The sequence below is a fragment of the Trichomycterus rosablanca genome, chromosome 4 (assembly GCF_030014385.1).
Source record: "Trichomycterus rosablanca isolate fTriRos1 chromosome 4, fTriRos1.hap1, whole genome shotgun sequence".
NCBI lineage: Eukaryota > Metazoa > Chordata > Actinopteri > Siluriformes > Trichomycteridae > Trichomycterus > Trichomycterus rosablanca.
This window is the reverse complement of record NC_085991.1, coordinates 39,223,475-39,246,905: the sequence shown is the minus strand read 5'-3', so window position 1 is coordinate 39,246,905 and position 23,431 is coordinate 39,223,475. Positions and strand designations below refer to the sequence as shown.

The following is a 23,431-nucleotide window of genomic DNA, read 5'->3' as shown; positions in this document are numbered from 1 at the left end:
CATGATAAATTAATGATAAATGTTGCAGCCACATTCGTTGCTAACTGGTGTATAAAACCAGTAACATAAAATACGACCAGAATTCAGAAAAAGTTGGGACAACATGGAAAATGCAAATAATAAAAAAAAGAGTTTCTTACATTTACTTTGACTTTTATTTGATTGCAGACAGGATGAACCTGAGATATTTCACGTTTTGACACTGACACAGCCCCATACCATGACAGACCCTGGCTTTTGGACTTGTTGGTCCGTTTCGTCTTTGATGAAACACACAGCATCCATTTTTCCCAAAAAAGACCTGGAATGCTGATTCATCTGACCACAATACACATTTCCACTGTGTGATGGTCCATCCTAGATGCCTCCGAGCCCAGAAAAGTCGGCATCGCTTTTGGACATGGTTAACATAAGGCTTCTTTTTTGCACAGTAAAGTTTTAAGTGTCATTTGTGCATGTAACTCTGTATTGTAGTGCTTGACACCGGTTTGCCAAAGTAATCCCTCACCCATGTGGTTATATCAGCTATTGTTGAGTGGCGGTTCTTGATGCAGTGCTGTCTGAGGGATCGAAGATCACAGGCGTTTAGCTTAAGCTTGCATCCTTGGCCTTTATGCACTGAAATTCCTCCCGATTTCTTGAATCATTTAATGATATTATGCACTGTAGAGGGAGAAATATGCAAATCCCTTCCAATATTTCTTTCAGGTACATGTTTTTAAATTGTTTTTAAACATTTCAATAATTTTCTCATGCATTTGTTGACAAACTGGAAATCCTCTGATCATCTTTACTCATCAAAGACTCAGCTTTTCCTGGATGCTGCTTTTTGTTCATGAAATCTCTTGGGTTCAAACTGTCTGCAATCAAATAAAAGTCAAAGTAAATGTAAGGAACACTGCATTTTTATTGTATTTGCATTTTCCATACTGTCCCAACTTTTTTCTGATTTGGGGTTGTAAATACACACTTTCAACTTGGTGGCAAAAGTTTCTGTTCCAGCATGATCGTGTTCATGAGCTCAACGCAAGATCTGTAAAGACAAATTGGAACAAGCTTGGTGTGGAAGAAATCCAGTGGCCTGCACAAAAGCCATTACAGTGCCTTGCAAAAGTATTCAGCCCCCTTGAACTTTTCAACCTTTTGCCACATTTCAGGCTTCAAACATAACGATATGAAATTGTAATTTTTTGTGAAGAATCAACAACAAGTGGGACACAATCGTGAAGTAGAACGAAATTTATTGGATATTTTAAACTTTTTTTAGAAATAAAAAACTAAAAAGTGGGGCGTGCAATATTATTCAGCCCCTTTACTTTCAGTGCAGCAAACTCACTCCAGAAGTTCAGTGAGGATCTCTGAATGATCCAATGTTGACCTAAATGACTGATGGTGATAAATAGAATCCACCTGTGTGTAATCAAGTCTCCGTATAAATGCACCTGCTCTGTGACAGTCTCCGAGTTCTGTTTAAAGCGCAGAGAGCATCATGAAGACCAAGGAACACACCAGGCAGGTCCGAGATACTGTTGTGGAGAAGTTTAAAGCCGGATTTGGATACAAAAAGATTTCCCAAGCTTTAAACATCTCAAGGAGCACTGTGCAAGCGATCATATTGAAATGGAAGGAGTATCAGACCACTGCAAATCTACCAAGACCCGGCCGTCCCCCTAAACTTTCAGCTCAAACAAGGAGAAGACTGATCAGGGATGCAGCCAAGAGGCCCATGATCACTCTGAATGAACTGCAGAGATCTACAGCTGAGGTGGGAGACTCTGTCCATAGGACACAATCAGTCGTACACTGCACAAATCTGGCCTTTATGGAAGAGTGGCAAGAAGAAAGCCATTTCTCAAAGATATCTATAAAAAGTCACCTGGGAGACACACCAAACATGTGGAAGAAGGTGCTCTGGTCAGATGAAACCAAAATCGAACTTTTTGGCCACAATGCAAAACGTTATGTTTGGCGTAAAAGCAACACAGCTCATCACCATGAACACACCATCCCCACTGTCAAACATGGTGGTGGCAGCATCATGGTTTGGGCCTGCTTTTCTTCAGCAAGGACAGGGAAGATGGTTAAAATTGATGGGAAGATGGATGGAGCCAAATACAGGACCATTCTGGAAGAAAACCTGTTGCAGTCTGCAAAAGACCTGAGACTGGGACGGAGATTTATCTTCCAACAAGACAATGAACCAAAACATAAAGCAAAATCTACAATGGAATGGTTCACAAATAAACGTATCCAGGTGTTAGAATGGCCAAGTCAAAGTCCAGACCTGAATCCCATCGAGAATCTGTGGAAAGAGCTGAAAACTGCTGTTCACAAACGCTCTCCATCCAACCTCACTGAGCTCGAGCTGTTTTGCAAGGAAGAATGGGCAAAAATTTCTGTCTCTCGATGTGCAAAACTGATAGAGACATACCCCAAGCGACTTGCAGCTGTAATCGCAGCAAAAGGTGGCGCTACAAAGTATTAACGCAAGGGGGCTGAATAATATTGCACGCCCCACTTTTCAGTTTTTTATTTCTAAAAAAAGTTTAAAATATCCAATAAATTTCGTTCCACTTCACGATTGTGTCCCACTTGTTGTTGATTCTTCACAAAAAATTACAATTTCATATCGTTATGTTTGAAGCCTGAAATGTGGCAAAAGGTTGAAAAGTTCAAGGGGGCTGAATACTTTTGCAAGGCACTGTATCTCAACCCTAATGGACACTGAAAGATTGATTGTGAGCCAGGCCTTCTTGTTCAACATCAGCGCCTGACCTCACAAACACTCTTTTGACTGAATGGGCGCAAATTGCTACAGACGCATGTCAAAATATTGTGGAAAACCTTTCCAGAATAGTGGCTCGCATTGAGAAATGCCTCTGGTTTTCGATCGGGATGTCTAACTAGGTCATGGTTGGGTGTCTATATACTTTTGGCCATATAGTTTGTCTTTTTTCACTTTTAAGGCATTTGTAGTACAAGGCATTTGTATAAGGTCGTTGTAAAGTCAAGCCAAATCCACCACGAAAGTGGTTGGGTTGTTTCTTGGGTCAAGAGGTCTCAGACACTTAGGTGCTCATTAGAAGGCAGCTAAGAGAGTCAGTGAGAAGATCAGAGCTTTCTCTCTCTTAGCTCCCATTTTTTTTGAAAGAGGGGAGGGTATATGTATCTGTCCTTAGGGGCTGGATTTAGGAATGTTCATGCTTTAAACCTAAGCTAAGATAAATGGTTGTTTCTCGTGTTATCAGCATCTGTTCCCTCTGTGTAGATTTAAGGACACCCTGTAGCAGATGAACCAATATGAGTTATTGCTGACGGTAAATATCAGTAATTAAAGAAGCAGGATGAAGCAGTTCAAAATTAAAGGAGAGAATGAATTAAGTTACTCTTAATGTAAATGTTGATCATCTTTATTTTTTACTGACACTGCCATAATGTTGTATATTTCTGTTACTCATTATTTATCTTGTTTGCTCCAGTTATGTTTTGACACAGTGTGTTAGAATAAACCCACCATGTGGTTTTTATACCAAATTTCATGTCAGTTTTTCCAAATCGAATAGGTAATAATGGTAATTAGCTGTTATTAAAGTATATGCTGATTAGCTTTTTTAGTAATGAGCTGTATGGGCTTAAATAATATCCCCTGTATTCTTATTAAATAAATAAATAAATAACATTTTGCATATTTTTGCTATAGATGAGTTTTGCCTCCAGATATCAGTATAACGCGCTACTTAGACAGCGATTCCATCAATCTTCTCTTACTAAGCTAACACAGTTAGCCTCATGCCATTCAAACCAATGGGATAAGGTGGCACAGTGCACTAGTATGTCAACTAACATCTCCCTCCGTGTACCAAAAGTGGTTAAATTTGCTGACAAGCCCGAATTTGCAAATAGACGACACTTGTGCACGTTTATACAAATTAAAAATCAATAATAATTTTTTTACGCCGCTCAGGTGGCGCAGTGGTAAAGTACGCTAGTGCACCAGAGTTGGGGTTCTGAATGCATCGCATCGAATCTCAGCTCTGCCTTTCCGACTGGGTTGGGCGGCAGCATGAACAACGATTGACTGTTGTTCAGGGTTAGAGGGTAGAGAGTCGGATCATAGGTCCTCATAACTGGTACAACTGCGGTCCCTGCTGGCTGACTGATGGCGCCTGCACAGGGCTGAGGAATAATGCTGATGGGGGTGTGGCCCTCCGTACACACCGTCCATTAGTGTATGAACTCGACTCGTACAGGTGAAAAATGCAGTCTGTACTGATTGCATACCGGAGGGGGCGCAAGTCAGTTGAGAGGCGTCCTCAGTCAGCGGTGAAGGGTCAAACCAGTATAGAGGACGCAGTCAGGGTAATTGGACACGACTAGACTGGGGGAGAAAAATTGAGGGGGAAAAGTGGGGAAAAATAGGTAATACAAATTAAAAAAATAATAATAATTTTTTTACGTTTGAAAATAGCTTGTTGCTTCGCATTCGTCCGCCACATTTAAGTTGTGCCGCATCAGATGCTCCCTTGTTATTCTGTCAAAATACCGTTCAGATTTAAGGTGCCTTACTAGGGAGCATTTTAAGGTATCTAAGAATTCAAACAGCCTCTTTCTCTGAAGCGCGCGTAGGATGATGTGAAGTGCTGACTATGTAGAGAGCTCACTAGGTTTTCGAACACACCCACTGTTTCAGGTGGACTTTACAGGACTTCAAGTTCCAAGCTGACACGTTGTTCAAATTTTTCATGTGACTAGTCCTCTTTTGCATAGCATGGGACCCAACAGGCCCATCTGTTGCGAAAATCGGCAAGGACAGGCACGGTTACAGAATCATGTCTTTCTGCCATGCCATTAATTTCTGGCAGAGGGGACACAGAGGTGCAGATGATGCCATGCCTTTTCCTCTTAGCTCCTTATTGAGTGTTGATTCGCTCCAGGTGAATGTGTTTCTATTTATCCCTTTTTCTTTCTCAGTTGCCGGCTCCTTTGTTGGCAACCTGCTTTCTCTAGGAACTCTGATAACGGGCTCAAATCTTCCACGACCCGTTCTGTGAATTTGTTGTAAATATCCTTTTTTCTGCTATTTAGGCACTGGAATGAGATTAAGCATGAGGTTCAGCGCTCCTTTGACCAGAACAGTGAAAATTTCACACTGGAGGAGATTGTGACACTGGGTTTGGAGCAGCATGCTGAGCGCATCTGCGAGATCTCTGGAGCCGCCAGCAAAGAGCTCTTCATAGAACAGGTACACGGCCCGAAGCATTCTGTCACAGCATTTCTCCTGTCTGTGTATCTATTTCCTCTATAAATCTTTTCACACCCACACAGCTGCTGTTTCCCAGCATCTCTCCTGAGGTCTGTCAATCCACGCTCGTATTTTCCTCCGTCTAACACTGTTTACTCGCATCACTCTTTGATGATTGACTTAAGCTTAGATGCGTTTAGCTCCTGATCGGGGTCTCTTAACCCTCCAGTCGATAAAACCCTTAGAGGCGTTTGAATTAAGCAGAGGATAATCAAGGTCAGCATTTAAACACAGGGGTCACTGACAGTCTAATATGCTACACCAACACTACTGAGATTCAATAATGTCATAGGTCTAAGCAAAGGCTGAATGGAGAATCAACTCCTACTGTCTGGTTAATGCCCTAATATTAATAGTGGAAGATTATGAAGGGAGTAGCATGGTCCACCTTATGTGCTGTTATTACTGTTATTGTGTCTAAACCATCACCATACACACCACCATGATACTCTAATACCTGAACCTTTAACATGGCAATGATCCTCTACTACCATCACCACACACTGCTATAATACTCTAATTCTAGCACCATACACACACTACTATAATTCTCTACTACCAGCACACCACACACTACCATGATACTCTAATACCAGCACCAGTCACACTACTATAATTCTCTACTACCAGCACCACACACACTACCATGATACTCTAATACCAGCACCAGTCACACTACTATAATTCTCTACTACCAGCACCACACACACTACCATGATACTCTAATACCAGCACCAGTCACACTACTATAATTCTCTACTACCAGCACCACACACACTACCATGATACTCTAATACCAGCACCAGTCACACTACTATAATTCTCTACTACCAGCACCACACACACTACCATGATACTCTAATACCAGCACCAGTCACACTACTATAATTCTCTACTACCAGCACACCACACACTACCATGATACTCTAATACCAGCACCAGTCACACTACTATAATTCTCTACTACCAGCACCACACACACTACCATGATACTCTAATACCAGCACCAGTCACACTACTATAATTCTCTACTACCAGCACCATACATGCACTACCATTATACTCTGCTACTAGAACTATACACACACTACCATTATACTCTACTACCAGCACACCACACACTACCATGATACTGTAATACCAGCACCAGTCACACTACTATAATACTCTACTACCAGCACACCACACACTACCATGATACTGTAATACTAGCACCATACACACACTACCATTATACTCTGCTACTAGAACTATACACACACTACCATTATACTCTACTACCAGCAGCATACACACTACCATAATACTCTAATACTAGCACCATACACACTACAGTAATACTATAATACTAGCACCATACTTACTACTATAATACTCTACAACCAGCACCACACACACTACCATGATACTGTTATACTAGCACCATACACACACTACCATTATACTCTGCTACTAGAACTATACACACACTACCATTATACTCTAATACTAGCACCATACACACTACAGTAATACTATAATACTAGCACCATACTTACTACTATAATACTCTACAACCAGCAGCATACACACTACCATAACACTCTAATACTAGCACCATACACACTACAATAATACTATAATACTAGCACCATACTTACTACCATGATACTCTACTACCAGCACCCCACACACACTACTATGATACTGTAATACAAACACCACTAACATGGCATTAATTCTCTACTACCAGCACAACACACACTAAAATAATACTCTAATACAAACACCACTAATATGGCATTGATACTCTACTACCAGCACCATACACACTACAATAATACTCTAATACAAGTACCACTAATATGGCATTGATACTCTACTACCAGCACCATACACACTACAATAATACTCTAATACAAACACCACTAATATGGCATTGATACTCTACTACCAGCACCATACACACTACAATAATACTCTAATACAAGTACCACTAATATGGCAATAAAATACATTAAAACAGTATAATTAACGCAAACATAATTAGTTTTTTTAGCATGAATGTTTTTCAGTGCTTAGTCAGGTTCAGTTCAGTGTGAATCAGGTTGGTACCTGTGAAACCTTGTACGCTCACATCCGTGCACATCCGGAAATGAGCAGTCACTCGAATGAACAGCAGTTAATTACCTTTAATTTATGTGAATTACTTAATCAGAGCTGCTAAATGAATTTGCCCCCTTCCACCGCAAACACAAATATTTATCAAATATATGTCAATCTAGTCTGATATGAGGGTAATCTGTCCTGAAGAACTTTAATCCATCTGCTTTACATTTATCAGGGGAAAAAGCTTGTTTTGTTTTGTCTGTGGCTCTGTCAACCACGCATGATGTCTGTTTAAAAAAATGTTTTATTTTAGCTGAACGCTGATAAGAGAAGTTTAATTTCATGCCAGTACTTGCAAACTGTACAAACTGGTGCCAAAACAGCTAATTATTGAACTAATTATATTTAAGACTTTGTTTCAATCTGTATACTGGTATACTAAGGAACATATGTAATTATAGTTGCTTAGTCTCTAAGTAATGGTATTGTGAATGTATTTTCGCCCCTGTTTTTTGCATGTCACACACAATTATCTTTTTTTAACTTGTCAAACAACACAAGTAAACATGAAGTACAATTTTAAAATAATTTTATTCATTACTGAAAATAAAAATGAGTGACCCAGTCAATGTCCTGACTTTAATTCCATTAAGGTGATGTGGCAGGACCTGAAATTGGCAGTTTATTTTCACAAACGCTCAAATGTGGCTAAATTAAAGCAATTTCTGACTAATTCATATTTAGCAATAATTTCTTTCCAGTGAATTTGGTTGCAGATGTTGTAACTAAAGGTGGCACAACAATTCAACAAAACAATTTGATTCTATTTATGCATTTTTCTGTCATTTGCCTTTTACTAAGTAGTGGCTTCCGTCTGGCCACTCTACCCTAAAGGCATGATTTGTGGAGTGCTGCCCAGATGGTGGATCTTCTGTATGGTTCTTCCATCTCCACAAGGATACGCTGGAGCTCTGTCAGAGTGACCCTCGGGTTCCTGCTCACCTCCCTGGCCAAGGCTCGTCTTCCTCGATCGCTCAGGTCTAGGAAGATTTTTGGTGGTTCCAAACTTCTTCCATTTATGAATGATGGTGGCCACTGTGCTCTTCGGGACCTGTAAAGCTGCAGCAATCTTTCCTGTACCCTTCTCCAGATCTTTGCCTTGACACAATCGTGTTTCTGAGGTCTGCAGATAATTCCTTTGACCCCATGGCTTGGAGTTTGCTCTGATATGCACTGTCAACTGTGGGACCTTATATAGGCAGGTGTTGGCAATCCCCATTCATGTCCAATCAATTGAACTTACCACAGGTGGACTCCAATTAAACTGTAGAAACATCTCAAGCAGTATCAGTGAAAACAAAATGCACCTCAGCTCACTTTTGGGTGTCATCAAAGGGTGTGCACACTTATGTACATATGATATTTTACATTTAGATTCATAATAAATTAGCACAAATGTCTAAAAACCTGCTTTCACTTTGTCATTGTGGGCTACTATGTGTAGAATTCTGTGACCAGAAATGAATTCAATCTATTATAGAATGAGTCTGTAATGTAATAACACGTGGAGAAGGTGAAAGGGGTGTGCAGACTTTCCGGCTTGACTGTATCTCTCCTCCACTGCTGAAAGCTCCCATCCTGGCCCATACCTAACACGCCCCCTTCAGAAACGTGTGTGGTTCCTAACCGCTTCTTTTCACCATCACAAGTCACAAGTTTACACAGGGGTCAGAATTGCGTACAGCAGCGGAATTCCTTCATTCCTTATGCCAGGCAGATGGTATCCAATTATGTCTGCATGTAGGTACCCAGCCAGCCACTAGCAGAGCTTAGTTTCAAATTCACAAGCTCGAGATCTCAGCACTGGTGGGCTAGCGTGTGTTACCGCTGCGCCATCTAAGGTGTCCTCTTTTTTCTTTAATTAATAAAATTATTATTTGTTTAAATAGAGCTAAAACATTTAAGTGTGACATGCAAAAGCAGCAAATACTTTACGGCACTGTTTTATACTATGTGCTAATAATAGTAACTACGCCATCGCTCAGGAACAAATTAAGCATAATCTTTAGAAAGTATTGTGGTTTTGTGGACATAGCAGCTCTCTGAGTCAGCAATTATCAGCAAGTATTAAATATTTCATGTTGGAAAAGTTGTATGAAGCTGCTTGGGTGGCCCATTACTAATAGGATCCAAGTTTGAATGTCAGCAGCACTATTGGCCAACATGTGATTGGTTATGTCTGAGTGAGATATATTTTAGTGTGAACTAGGATTTATTAAGGTAATAGGCCTCTGTGATCTGCCTGCACAGCTTCAGTTTCTTTGAAGAAATTCTACAAGCATCTGAAAGTGTACTTGATGCATGGAACTTCTTTATTTTAAAGGATATGCATGTAATTGATGTTTGAATAGTGGCGATGTCTAGTTGGAGTGCTGTCTAGTACATCAGTCTAAAAACTCACACAGGTGTTTTTTTTGGGGGGTTGATTACAGTAATTTTAATACTCATCAAACCACTCTGTGTATGAAGGCATAATCATTCTGATCACAAGAAATCACTTTTATATTAATTGGGTGGTCAGTGAGAATAACTTGACTTGATTTGCAGTAAACCACTTATTTAAGGGAACGAGCAGTCCGAAACCTTCTAATAGCATTATTAATAGCATTCCAATAATTTATTAAGGTGTTTATGTATACACTGATCAGCCATAACATTAAAACCACCTCCTTGTTTCTACACTCACTGTCAATTTGATCAGCTCCACTTACCATATAGAAGCACTTTAAAGCTCTACAATTATTGACTGTAGTCTATCTGTTTCTCTACATACTGTTGTAGCCGCTTTCACCCTGTTCTTCAATGGTCAGGACTCTCCCAGGACCACCACAGAGCAGGTATTATTTAGGTGGTGGATCATTCTCAGCACTGCAGTGACACTGGCATTGTGGTGGTGTGTTAGTGTGTGTTGTGCTGGTATGAGTGGATCAGACACAGCAGCGCTGCTGGAGTGTCCACTCACTGTCCACTCTATTAGACACTCCTACCTGGTTGGTCCACCTTGTTGATGTAAAGTCAGAGACGATCGCTCATCTATTGCTGCTGTTTGAGTTGGTCATCTTCTAGACCTTCATCAGTGGTCACAGGACGCTGCCCATGGAGCGCTGTTGGCTGGATACTTTTGATTGGTGGACTATTCTCAGTCCAGCAGTGATGGTGAGGTGTTCAAAAACTTCATCAGCGCTGCTGTGTCTGATCCACTCATACCAGCACAACACACACTAACACACCACCACCATGTCAGTGTCACTGCAGTGCTGAGAATGAGCCACCACCTGAATAATACCTGCTCTGTGGGGGTCCTGACCATTGAAGATAACTCTAGCCCCCAAACCTTTATTATTAACAGAACAGAAGTAAAACATGACAGAATAATAGCAACACAAAAAGATGGGTTGAGGTGGAAAATAATGCATAAGTTTAATGCATTTATGACTAACTCATTGTAAAGTTTCCTTACATACATGTCATCTGTGTGTTTTTGCAGTGTTATGCAAAAGTTCTAAATATTCCCACATAGCAATTGAAAATAAAATCTGCAAATATTGAGGTATAGCTGTTTAATACATATATAATATAATAATTTCTAATTAAATAAATATCAAAAGCAAAGTTACACTGAATACTGCATTCTTATTGGCTAGAGTAAGTCTCCAGGGGCAGCAGCTAAAGGTGGCTCCTCCACGGTGGCTGTGGGGGAAATGAGCCCTGCAATTAATTTCCTGCACAACAGCCTTCTCTGCTGAGTAGAGCCAAGAGTCTCTCCCACTGACTGCCTGTCAGCCAGGAGACTGTGGGAGACTTTCTCTCTCTCTCTCTCTCTCTCTCTCTCTCTCTCTCTCTCTCTCTCTCTCTCTCTCTCTCTCTTTTTTTCTCTCTCTCTCTCTCTCTCTCTCTCTCTCTCTCTCTCTCTCTCTCTCTCTCTCTCGGATTTGAAATTCCCAGACGTGCTGCTCTGCGCTTGCAGAGGTTACAAAAATACAGTTTTAACGGGTGAGCAGCAGTGGGAGAATGGACTTATGTGAAGAGTCTGGAACCCCCCTTCCAAAGCACAACATAGTTCACTTAGAAGTCATGTTAGATTTAGAGAAAGAAAGTGAGACTAAGGGAGAATGAGGGAGAAGAAGAAGATATGTGACCACTCCACATGGCTGGTGTTTGTGCTTACGCTTAAGCATGCAGCGCTGTGCTTATGATCAGATCAACACGTTCAGACTGAAAGCTGCTCAATGGAGTTGTAAAGCCTCTATAAAGACACAGATTTACTCAGCAATTGACTGGGGTGTGTTCACATAACCTTTTTTTTTTTTTCTAGTAAACAACCAGAAATTAGATTCTGTATAGCTAATAGTCTACTAGGTTAAGACCATTGATTTCCACCAAATACTGGAAGACTCCATGTGTAAGCTATGAATCAAAGCTATGTGAATCAAAGTGGTTAGCAAAGTTTTAAAATCACATGACAACTCACTTAAATTTTCAGAGGAGTGTATCTGTTCATATACTATGATTAAAGCTCCACTAAATTTATGGGAAAATGTGCTTAATTTCATGGACCTAGTTTAATTTAATTTAGTCATTTAATAACACTTAAATTAAATGATAGAATAAATGAAAGCCTACCTTAATAGTAGACGGTACAAGGCTTTATGTTCAAATACCTCAAAATTCAAATTCCTCTCTGTGTTTTCACCCCCCACAGAATTGGTTGGGAGTTTTCCAAACTGAGTTACCCAAGTACTGTTTTTAGCTGCTTTACACTTCAACATCTTGGACATTTTGTCTAACCGATTGCTAGTGTAACCGAGTGTCTTTAGAGTTTGCTAAGTTTATAAAGTAAGAAATAAACTGTACATAGACAAACTATCAGAAGCATAATACTGTACTGGCTTGTTCTTTTGAGGCCCAGCACAGACTACATAGAGATGATCACATGTGTAGAGAAGCTCACTTTTCCACTGATTATTGAATCCTCAAAGGGACAAAATGCACTCAATACCTAAACACGTACATCAAACACTGTCAGCACAATACACCACAGAAAAGTCTGTTACACTAACTATATTGTCGTATGATTGCTAGGACGGCCTCATACTGTATATTGAGCCTCATATTTCATACGCTACATGTATGAAAAATGTTAAATTGCTAAACCTTACATTTTGAATTTTACAGCAAATTACATATTACACGGGAAGTGGCTCATTTCACGGTCTGTGAATTAGGTAGAGCCTTTACCATGATATTTACATTTTCGGCATTTAGCAGACACCTTTATCCAAAGCGATTTACAGTACATATTGTCTAAGCAACTGAAGGTTAAGAGCTTTGCTTAAGGGCCCAACAGTGGCAACCTGTCAGTGGTGGGGCTTGAACGAGCGACCCTTTGATTACTAGTCCTGTACCTTAACCATTAGGCTGCAACTGGTAATATCATGTTGTTCTGTTATAAGCCATGCTAATGCTTCATTATTATATCTTCCACAGTCATTGGAGGGAATCACTAAGACTTGGGAGGAGATATGCTTGGACATCGCTCCATACAAAGACAAAGGTCACCACAGACTGAGGTAAGAAAAGAAAGCTTCATATGGTCAGGAGTCAAGAGGTCAGAGCCAAGTGTCAGTAAAAAGCAGTTTAGAGTTAATGAGATGATTAGAGATCTTTAAGCTCTGAACTGCATCAGTCCCAGTGAGAGGAACTGAATATCTCCTCAGGGGCCGGATTTATGGCTGTTCATGCTTTAAAGTGCAATTAATTGATGTTCCTAGTATTATTACTGTCTTATTTTATCAGCGTATGTGTAAGAAAGCAGTGTCTTAGAGAAAGTACAATAATAATTATTACTGACACTGAATATCACTAGTCATTAATGTCACTGCTAATAACATCGTTTTGAGCTTCTGCTGTCAAAGCCAAAACTGAACAAAAGCCATATTATAGTTTAGGAATATTTAATTCATTTTAATAGGTGTAAAATGCCAGTTTACCTCCCAGCATGTTCAAAGCTTTACACTTTACATTTAGATTTCTAAACCCAATACAAATAAGTGCTTTGACATAGATTTGTGTGGGACTTGTTTCTGATATGTGCCGTCCTGCTGTGATTTTCTCTGTACGTGTTACCTTTAAATGCACCATCTTACTATCCCAGACATTTACTTCTCTGTAGACTTGACAATAAGCAGGATTTCTGTTCATATAAGCACATAAACACTAGCTCTAATAATCACATCAGGTACTTCTGCAGTTCTGTCAGAAGAAGGAAAACAATATTCACTTTTCAGAACAACTTTTTTAGTTCTGATAGAATCACTTCAGGGTCTGGATCAGGATTGTGGTTTGCAATTTGCCGAACCCTGTTATATTTTGTCCACAAAGCAAATCTTTTCCCCTTTTGGCATAAAAGTGGAGCAGGAACACGGTGAAACTGAACAGCACTCCAAATAGAAGTATCATACTGTGTTTTCTTGGTAAACAAACACCGAGTAATTTTTTGGTCCTTCAACAGAAATGACTTACACACCGCAAACACACTCTCTGGGTGAGCATTCTTTCCATCCAAATCAATCCCTTTGCTTTGTGGGCCCTCTTTCAACGCCTGGAGTTTGGAAGAATACGGATGTGTATAACCAGTGATTGCTTCCCAGTGCCATGGTCTGAAAGTTTCGATTTATGGAGTAATTCTGTTTTCTTTAAAAAACCAACAATCAAAAACACTGTTTAAAGGACACAGTCCGTAGATACATGTATACACACACAGAGCTACACAAAGCCAAACCAGACCACAGTCACACTTCAATGTTTCCATTAGTTAAAGCCCTCGCCCTTCAGCAGCTTTCCACCTCTTAATTGGAAACTTGTCCTGATTGACTTTGCCTAATTGATGTATTGAATTATTTTTACCACAGCCTAATTGAACCATAACTTTCATGTGTTCCCAGTCGAAGGGTAATTGGTGGTTTTGTGCAGAGAGGAGAGCCGGACATCCACAGAGGGCCCATTACGGGCTTCATCAGATGCAACCTTATGGTTCCATGATGTGAATATATTAGCACTAAAGCAAGCTGGCAGCTTAAAATACCACTTCTCGGTAAGATGGAATAGTCTGCTGCAGGGAGGTGCTGCTACATGCAAGAGCACAGTAATGCATCTGGCATTTTAAAATGATTCTTGGGGGTGTACTCTATACCCCCCCTCCCCCCCCCCATGTGTAAAATGTGTGCTGTGTGAGAGGGAAGAAAGAGATACAGAGAGGAAGAAGAACTGAAATACAGAGAAATTATAGAGGAGTAATTTCATGGATAGTGTAATGCAGCACTTTTAAACTGGTTTCGCCTCAGGACCCACATTTGTCCAAATTTAAGTCATAATTTCACTTACTAACCCTTCTAATTTATTTTACACAATGAACAGGGGTATTATAGGTTATTCCTTCCTGTGCTAAAACATGAAACAATGGAAACTAAACTAAATAAGAGTAAATATTATATTAAATCTTGACAATAGTAAACACAGCTGTTCTATTATTTACTTTAAAACATTAATCTGGTGATATTACTAAAGAGCAGGTTTGGCTACAATAATAATAATAACAATAATAATGATTTAAATAGGGATCAGATCAGTTATGATGCGGTTTACTTTTAAACAGTGTTGCACTTTAAATTGAAAGAAAAGCTGGATATGGTCTTTGTACCTGACACTCAAGGTTAACATGCTTCATTGTAGCTGTTTTGTTATTTTTATTGTTAGTGCAGTCAAAGGTATGTGCCAGGACCCTGAACAAGATAAAGCAGTTGATGAAAATAAAATATATGTGGACATGACTTCTAATTAATGGACACAAATTCCCCCAAAATATTGGAGATAAAGGCATGTGGGGTAATGGGGACTCCATAGTAGGATTTCCTTCAAGATTAGTCTCAGGCGTCCACATACTTTTGGCTATATAGTGTTTTGTAGTGGCTAAGTGGGTCGCCTCACAGCAAGAAGGTCCTGGGTTCGATCCCCAGGCGGGGCGGTCCGGGTAGTTTCTGTGCGGAGTTTGCATGTTCTCCCCGTGTCCGTGTGGGTTTTCCCCCGGGAGCTCGGGTTTCCTCCCACAGTCCAAAGACATGCAGTCAGGTTAATTGGAGACACTGAATTGGCCTATAGGTGAATGGGTCTGTGTGTGTGTCTGCCCTGCGATGGACTGGCGCTCCATCCAGGGTGTTACTGTGTCTTGTGCCCATTTAAAGCTGGGATAGGCTCCAGCACCCCCCCCCCCTCCCCCCGCGACCCTGATCGGATAAGTTGTTAGGAAAGTGAGTGAGTGAGTGTTTTGTAGTGTTAAAGCTGTGAAGCATTTAAACATGGTCCTTTGTCATACTGCAGTGTGTGATTGTGTTTGAGTGTGTACATGATTGGGTTCGGGTTCCTGTGTTAATGTCATTTTCCTTTTGGCTTACAGTACATATTGTTTAGCGTTATACTAGAGAGAAACTCTGAATTAAAAGCACACCTTTATAATGTCTGACTAAACGACCAGTTTCTAGTAAGTCTCTAAGTTGTAGCATATTGATTGAATATACTGTATGTATGTATGTATGTATGTATGTATGTATATATACTTTATTTACTCCACTTTACTTTACAGTACGTTACTTAGCCAGCAAAGGTAAAGTAGATTAAAAACTGTATACTGCCAAAAAAGTAGATCAAACATCCATATAAAAAACCAAAACCCTCCATCATGACAGATGTAAGAATGTCTTTAACCTATCATGCTGTCATGTCATGTGTAGGCAGGTATTATAACAGAGTTGTATTACCAGTACCAGTGTCATGGTTGCTCATATGTAATGTTATGGTTATTTTTTTTAGCATTTTTTCAGCTGGGTTCAGTGAATTATTCTGGTCCAGATACCCTTCCTGGTGCAGTACTTGTTATTTTATCAGGGACTTGGGACAGGTACATTGACAAGTGCACACCTCCCAATGGATATTCTATTTGGCCTCATATCAGACAAAAAATACCTGACAGATTTGCCAAAAATGAAATTAATCAATTAGAAAGCTGGTAAAATATGTCCATGACCAGTTCACAATCAGATTTGATCAACAATGACCAATACCCTGCTTGCTGTACAGTTTACGAATGGCAATCGGATTTGAATCAGGTACACTCACAATGCTTTTGACTTGTGAGTATAAGTGCATGTGGCTAAGATGCATTAGGATCCAGTGTAAATGCAAAGCACGTTTAATGATCAAGTGTCTACGGCACCTAAGATTCAGAGCGCAAAAGCACCCAATAACAGGGCTCCTTGGGCTCTCACAAAATATAATTACATAAGTCCTCATAAAACTCACTCAAACACCCACAGGACCAGAGCGAATCAAATCAGGTTTCTATTATGTAACATAAACTTGACATTCTCAAAATAAATAGATACTCTGGGGCAGGAAGGAAATCTTTATTTGCATCGTCTGAAATGATGATATTAGCATATTGTTGTTTGATTGGAACGGTCAGGGAGTTTCATACAGCACGACGACTTCTCAATTATTCCAACAGGCCTGAGAGAAATGAAGACCAGAGACGAGACGCTACGTGTATTAAAGCCTAACAAACACTCTAATCTAATAGAAGCATTTATGAAACAGAAATGGTTGAAAGCCTGGAAAGGCCCCGGACACATTCGTATTCAGCAGGAAGCTGTGTGTGCGCGCGAGTGCATGGGGTGAATTGAAAATGAGGGTGATAAAAGGATTGTCTGTATTATAATTGTATTTAAAACTTGGAACATTTTTTGCTCTTTTTGGTTGTTCCAGGTGTGAAATCTGTGTGAAAATGTACTTCCAGACCAGATCTAAATTAAAGAAAAATCCTGAATCAATGATGAATGAAATGTAGCGAGTGCAAATGCTTTTAGACAGGTGCAATGCGTGATATGATTAAGCAATTAACATCCTACTATGTTACATGTATTGAAATGCTGAGCAGGTCCAGGTGAACATAACTTTGGATCAATATAGCATGAGAGAAAAATAGTAGAAGCTTCAGGCACCATGACTGATCAACTGACTAGTGCTTCTTAGGCAGGACTGTGCATTTTGCTGCCTTTGTTTGGGTCTCTGCAAATCATTTAATTCCCTTGATTTTCATCAACCGGTTGCCAGGTACCAGGAATACAAGCCAGAAATACCTCAAATAGGGTGTCAATCCATCACAAAGCTTTGGCCATCCACCTCCCTCTGACATAGCCAGTCATGTCTGTGTAGACAGCCGGCCGATAGACCACTGCAACGTCCACTGCAAATCAATACAATGTTATTAAGATAGGTCTCATGCAGGATGACAGTGTCCCCTACCCATAGTGCCGAGGGGTCACTGAATGGCTTGATAAAAATGTCACTAGGTCTTAACACAATTGAAAACCTGTTTCTCCATTTAGATTTTGGACTCATGTATTAGACAGCGCTGTCCACCTACATCATTCGAACATCAGCTGAGGAAATATCTTTTGGATTAGTGCAGTTCTGTTTTTTCAATACACTTCTAAAGACTTGTAGAATCAATGCCAAGTCCAACACCGACACATGGTCTGTCTAAAAACCTATTGAGCTGCCCTGCTGCCTACATAGGCATCTGCCTAAGTAGAGAGGATCATCAAACTTATAAGGAGCATATTTATTAACAACCCTCATATTAATATGTGCTTGGACCCAGCATTTAGGGCAGTGTTAGCTCAGAAGTTAAAGTACTGGACTAGTAATCAGAAGGTTACCAGTTCAAGGTGCCACCGGTCCGCTGGGCGCTATTTTGCAGGCACAATTGGCAGTGCCTGCAGCAGATACAGTTCTGCTAGGGCGGGATGACCAGACTATGTGGGTGGGGTCTTCAAACGCTGTGTAAGGACCCTGACTGGCAGATAGAGTAGCTGAAAAAGGGTTCCGCTAAAGGCTGCATGTGGGTTGGAGGAGGTGTGAGCAGCAATATACCCACCTCGACTGCAATCAGGGATCCCCCAGCTGACTACGCTAAATTGGGAGAAAATGGGAGAAAATGCATAAATAAAATAGAAAAAAAGGTTACCGGTTCAAGCCCCACCACTGCCAAGTGAGCCCCTGAGCAAGACCCTTAACCCTCAATTGCTAAAACTGGATAAAAGCGTCTGCTAAATGCCACAGATGTAACATTTGTGTCCTTTCAATGGCTAGTTTCACACAACACCGTGCACCTTATGTATTTGTGAACCGAGCCCAGGATTCGTACCCCTGAAACTCAGTGTGGCTCTTACCATTACACCACACAAGCTCACTGCTTTTGTTTACTGTTAACAGTCTGTTGTGTGCACATGAGCCTCACCTAATGAAAGGTGTAGGGCATAAAACATCGTCATCTTAAATGCCTTAAACCAGTAGTGCCTCTTGTTTTGGAGCTGTCATCCTCCTGTAGTCACACAGCCCTCTTACGCCTACCTGAGAGAAAGGTAGATAGAAAAAAGGAGTAAGAGGGGTAGGAAAAATGGGAGGGACGGACAATGGTGGGTGTCACACTGACAGTTAGGGATATTGAAAAAGAAGAAGTAGAGGGCTAAAAGGAGTGAGGGAGCGCTAGGAGCCTGGAGCTTAAAGTGGTCCCTGTGACAAGCCAATCTCCTCTCCTATTTATAGTGGCAGTGCAGGGAGAGGCCGTTCATCCGCTCTCTGCCTTCCCACCGAATCTCTATGCTTGTTAACACACGCATTCTCTGTAGAGAAAGAACGAATGCATCGGTGTTATCCTTTCTTCTCTTTTAAATTTACTTTCTCTGGCTTTGGGTTAAGCATAGTTTTTAGTATTCAGGTTTGTACTCTTGGAGACAAAATCAATTTTAAATTACTTTGCTGCACAGTAATGAATGACAGTGTTTTTTTGAATTAATGATGATGCTATACACTATGTGAGTTGAACATTGTGTATGTACACCGATCAGCCATAACATTAAAACCACCTCCTTGTTTCTACACTCACTGTCCATTTTATCAGCTCCACTTACCATATAGAAGCACTTTGTAGTTCTACAATTACTGACTCATTTCACGCTGTTCTTTAATAGTCAGGACCCCCACAGGACCACTACAGAGCAGGTATTATTTGGGTGGTGAATAATTCTCAGCACTGCAGTGACACTGACATGGTGGTGGTGTGTTAGTGTGTGTTGTGCTGGTATGAGTGGATAAGACACAGCAGTGCTGATTTAGTTTTTAAACACTTCACTGTCACTGCTGGACTGAGAATAGTCCACCAATCAAAAATATCCTGCCAACAGTGCCCCATGGGCAGCGTCCTGTGACCACTGATGAAGGTCTAGAAGATGACCAACTCAAACAGCAGCAATAGATGAGCAATCGTCTCTGACTTTACATCTACAAGGTGGACCAACTAGGTAGGAGTGTCTAATTGAGTGGACACGGTATTTAAAAACTCTGATCCACTCATACCAGCACAACACACACTAACACATCACCACCATGTCAGTGTCACTGCAGAGCTGAGAATGATCCACCACCTAAATAATACCTGCTCTGTAGTGGTCCTGTGGGGGTCCTGACCATTGAAGAACAGGGTGAAAGCAGGTTAAAAAGATATGTAGAGAAACAGATGGACTACAGGCAGTAATTGTAGAACTACAAAGTGCTTCTACATGGTAAGTGGAGCTGATAAAATGGACAGTGAGTGTAGAAACAAGGAGGTGGTTTTAATGTTATGGCTGATCAGTGTAGGTTTATATACTGGCCCTAAGGTAGAGAATTTAATTATTTGTCAGGTACACCCACCTAATCTAGTTTATTTTTATAAGTTTTTATACACCTGTAATGGACGTCTCTGGGTTGGCAGCCTTGGGATTTTGTGACTGTGATCTGTGACTAAACTTAATCAAGATTATACATACACCTATAATGTTATTTCACTTTGTGGCATGGCCTTATCAATCATAATTCCATTATTGATCACTGATCATGATTACCTACCACCAATGACTTCTCTGTGCTCACATGAATAGGGCTTGTTTAAACACACCTATTACAAATACATACTGCAGTACATGTAACAAAATCCAAAAAAGTGTTTGGACTGTTGGATGTAATCCATAAACCACTGGGAAAAAAACTGGTCTGCCAGCTGCTGGAACAAAGCTGTCTCTGTACATAGTACAGCGAGCTTTACATTGCCATGGTCTTAAAGGCCACCATACAATCATACAAAAAACAAGCCCCCAGCTGTATTGAAGCCCTGCTACATTAAGAAATTCAATCTGAAATGCTATTACACGAACATAAAAGCGTACATCAAGCCTAAGCAGAAAGAGTTCTCTGGGCCTACACTCATCTCCGATGGACCAAAATATAGAGGAACTGTTTTTAGCTTCTTTTGGGTAAAATCTGACTTCCAGTTCTCTGTGCCGAAGATAAAAAAAGGACCATCCAGACTGATCAGCAAAAAGAGCAAAAACCAATGTGTGTTGGTAATGCGGTTGCATGGGGCGGTCGTAGCTTAGCAGTTAAGGAACTGGACTTAATCAGTAGGCTGCTGGTTCAAGCCCCTATATTGCTAAGTTGCCACCGCTGGGTCCCGGAGCAGGGACTGTATTCAGTCATAACTGTAAGTCGCTTTGGATAAAAGTGGCTGATAAATGCTCACTCACTCACTCACTCACTTACTTTCTTAACCGCTTATCCAGTTAGGATCACGGAAGGTGCTGGATCCCGTCCCAGCTTTTCAATGGGCGCAAGGCACACAGTAACACCCTGGACAGGGCGCCAATTCATCGCAGGGCAGACACACATAAACACACCCATTCACCTATAGGGAAGTTCAGTGTCTCCAATTAACCTGACTGCATGTTTTTGGACTGTGGGAGGAAACCGGAGCTCCCGGAGGAAACCCACACAGACACAGAGAGAACATGCAAACTCCACACAGAAAGGACCCAGACCGCCTCGCCTGCGGATCGAACCCAGGACCTTCTTGCTGTGAGGCGACAGTGCTACCCACCGAGCCACCATACCACCCGCTGATAAATGCTGTAAATGTAAATTCATCAGTGCCCTTAGACACGGGGGCATATATTGGGATTTTATTGGGATGATGAGTCTATGGTTATTTTAGCAAGACAACACCAGGTCTCGTTCTGCATGCACTACAATAGCATGGATTTATTGACATGGGGTGTGTGTGTTAGTTAGTGTTCTCAGTTTCCAAACAAAATGTGTAAGTAAATCCGTTTAAGGTGGGCAGCACAGTGGCTCGGTGGGTAGCACCAAGGTCCTGGGTTCAGTTCCCAGGTGGAGCAGTCTGGGTCCTTTGTGTGGAGTTTGCATGTTCTCCCTGTGTCCAAAGTTTAATATTAAACTTGAACTGATGAATCTTACTTATCTGTCCTGTCATGAATGTACCCAAAGTGTGTACACCATGACAAAATCCTAATAAAATAAAAATAAAATTAGTGTAAGGTTGACTTGACCATGTTCAGGTTCTTTTCCTGCTGTTTACCCTGCGTTTGTGGTAGAGAATCCATACTGACTGTGACCCTGATCAGGATAATCACCTGAAAAGCGTGTTTGTGGTTTTTTTTCACACTTACTACTCAATGATTCTCAGTACAGCACATGTGAACACAGCTGTGTACCAGTTTTTTGCTGATAGCCATCGAGTGAAGTCATGTTCACTCTGCTTCATTGTTCCTGTGTGTCCATGCTTGTCTTTTCTCGTGATTGAATGCTTACGATGTTTACACTCCAAATTTAACCCGAAACCTCAAATAAGAACTCAAACAAGAATCCCAGGCTGAGCAGCTCTCCCTGAAATATCTGCATGGATTTGTGTCCTCGTCACGTCCTGCGTGTAGCCGCCCCAGTACTACAGTATTTCAAGGCACAACATTGCCACCTAGTGTGTGTGTATTCCATGCAGTGTGTATGTGTGTTTGACAGATATGGATAGAGGCAGAGCTGACTTCATGTTGCTGTTTTGCTGCTGTTGCTGCTGCTGCTTTGGCCATCTGCTGCAGATTAGAATTAGACCTGCAGCCCAATTCAGTTAGCATCCCCACCCAAGCCTGGTGATGGCTAAAAGAGAGAGAGAGAGCAAGAGAGAGAGGGGTAAACCGGTTTGTTGGAGTTGTTTCCCTGCAGCACATGGCTCTCATTGCTCAGTGATAACTTGCCATCCGACAGTGAGTGAATGGAAAAGATGTTAAGTTGCCAGCTCACGCTGCCCTTCAGAGCATATGCGCACACAAAGAGATGCACAAACACTCACTCACACAATAAACCCATTCAGTTCCTCAGTCGTACTCTGGGTAAAAAAGAGCTGCTTCCACAGGCACTGCTATTAACACAAGTGTTCCACTTATCTGATTTATCCCTACCAGGCATTAGTCATTGATTTTTTTTTTGGTTCTTCAAAGTAACTCAAACTTAAGAACGCGGTTTTTTAAATGTGATCTCCTCTGGTGTGACTAATTCTAATTGCATACTAATTGCATCCTTGGTCAGAGTTAATACCACCCAAAAATCAATCATTACCATTTTATGAAGGAGCATGGTGATGTTTGAATGCTCATGAGCTTACACTGATTGTTTATAACATTAAAACCGCCTCCTTGTTTCTACACTCACTGTCCATTTGATCAGCTCCACTTACTATATAGAAGCACTTTGTAGTTCTACAATTACTGACTGTAGTCCATCTGTTTCTCTACATACTTTTTAACCTGCTTTAACCCTGTTCTTCAATGGTCAGGACCCCCACAGAGCAGGTATTATTCAGATGGTGGATCATTCTCAGCACTGCAGTGACACTAACATGAAGAAGATATACTTTATTTGTCATATATACATATACAGATGTACAGCCTGGATTTGAACCGCCAACATTGACATTTGCAGCATTTAGCAGACACTTTTTCCAAAGCGACTTCCGGTTGTGACTGAATACAGTTTGAGCAA

General features: G+C 40.9%; 1 protein-coding gene across 1 annotated transcript in view; it reads left to right on the top strand.

Annotated features, from left to right (window-relative positions):
• Positions 1–23,431, top strand: part of dnah2 (dynein, axonemal, heavy chain 2) — a 294,787-nt gene that overhangs the window by 117,496 nt on the left and 153,860 nt on the right. The window contains exons 26-27 of the mRNA XM_062993580.1: positions 5,086–5,242; positions 12,938–13,020. Coding sequence (XP_062849650.1) covers positions 5,086–5,242; positions 12,938–13,020 — 240 coding nt within the window. The remainder of the gene's footprint in view (positions 1–5,085; positions 5,243–12,937; positions 13,021–23,431) is intronic.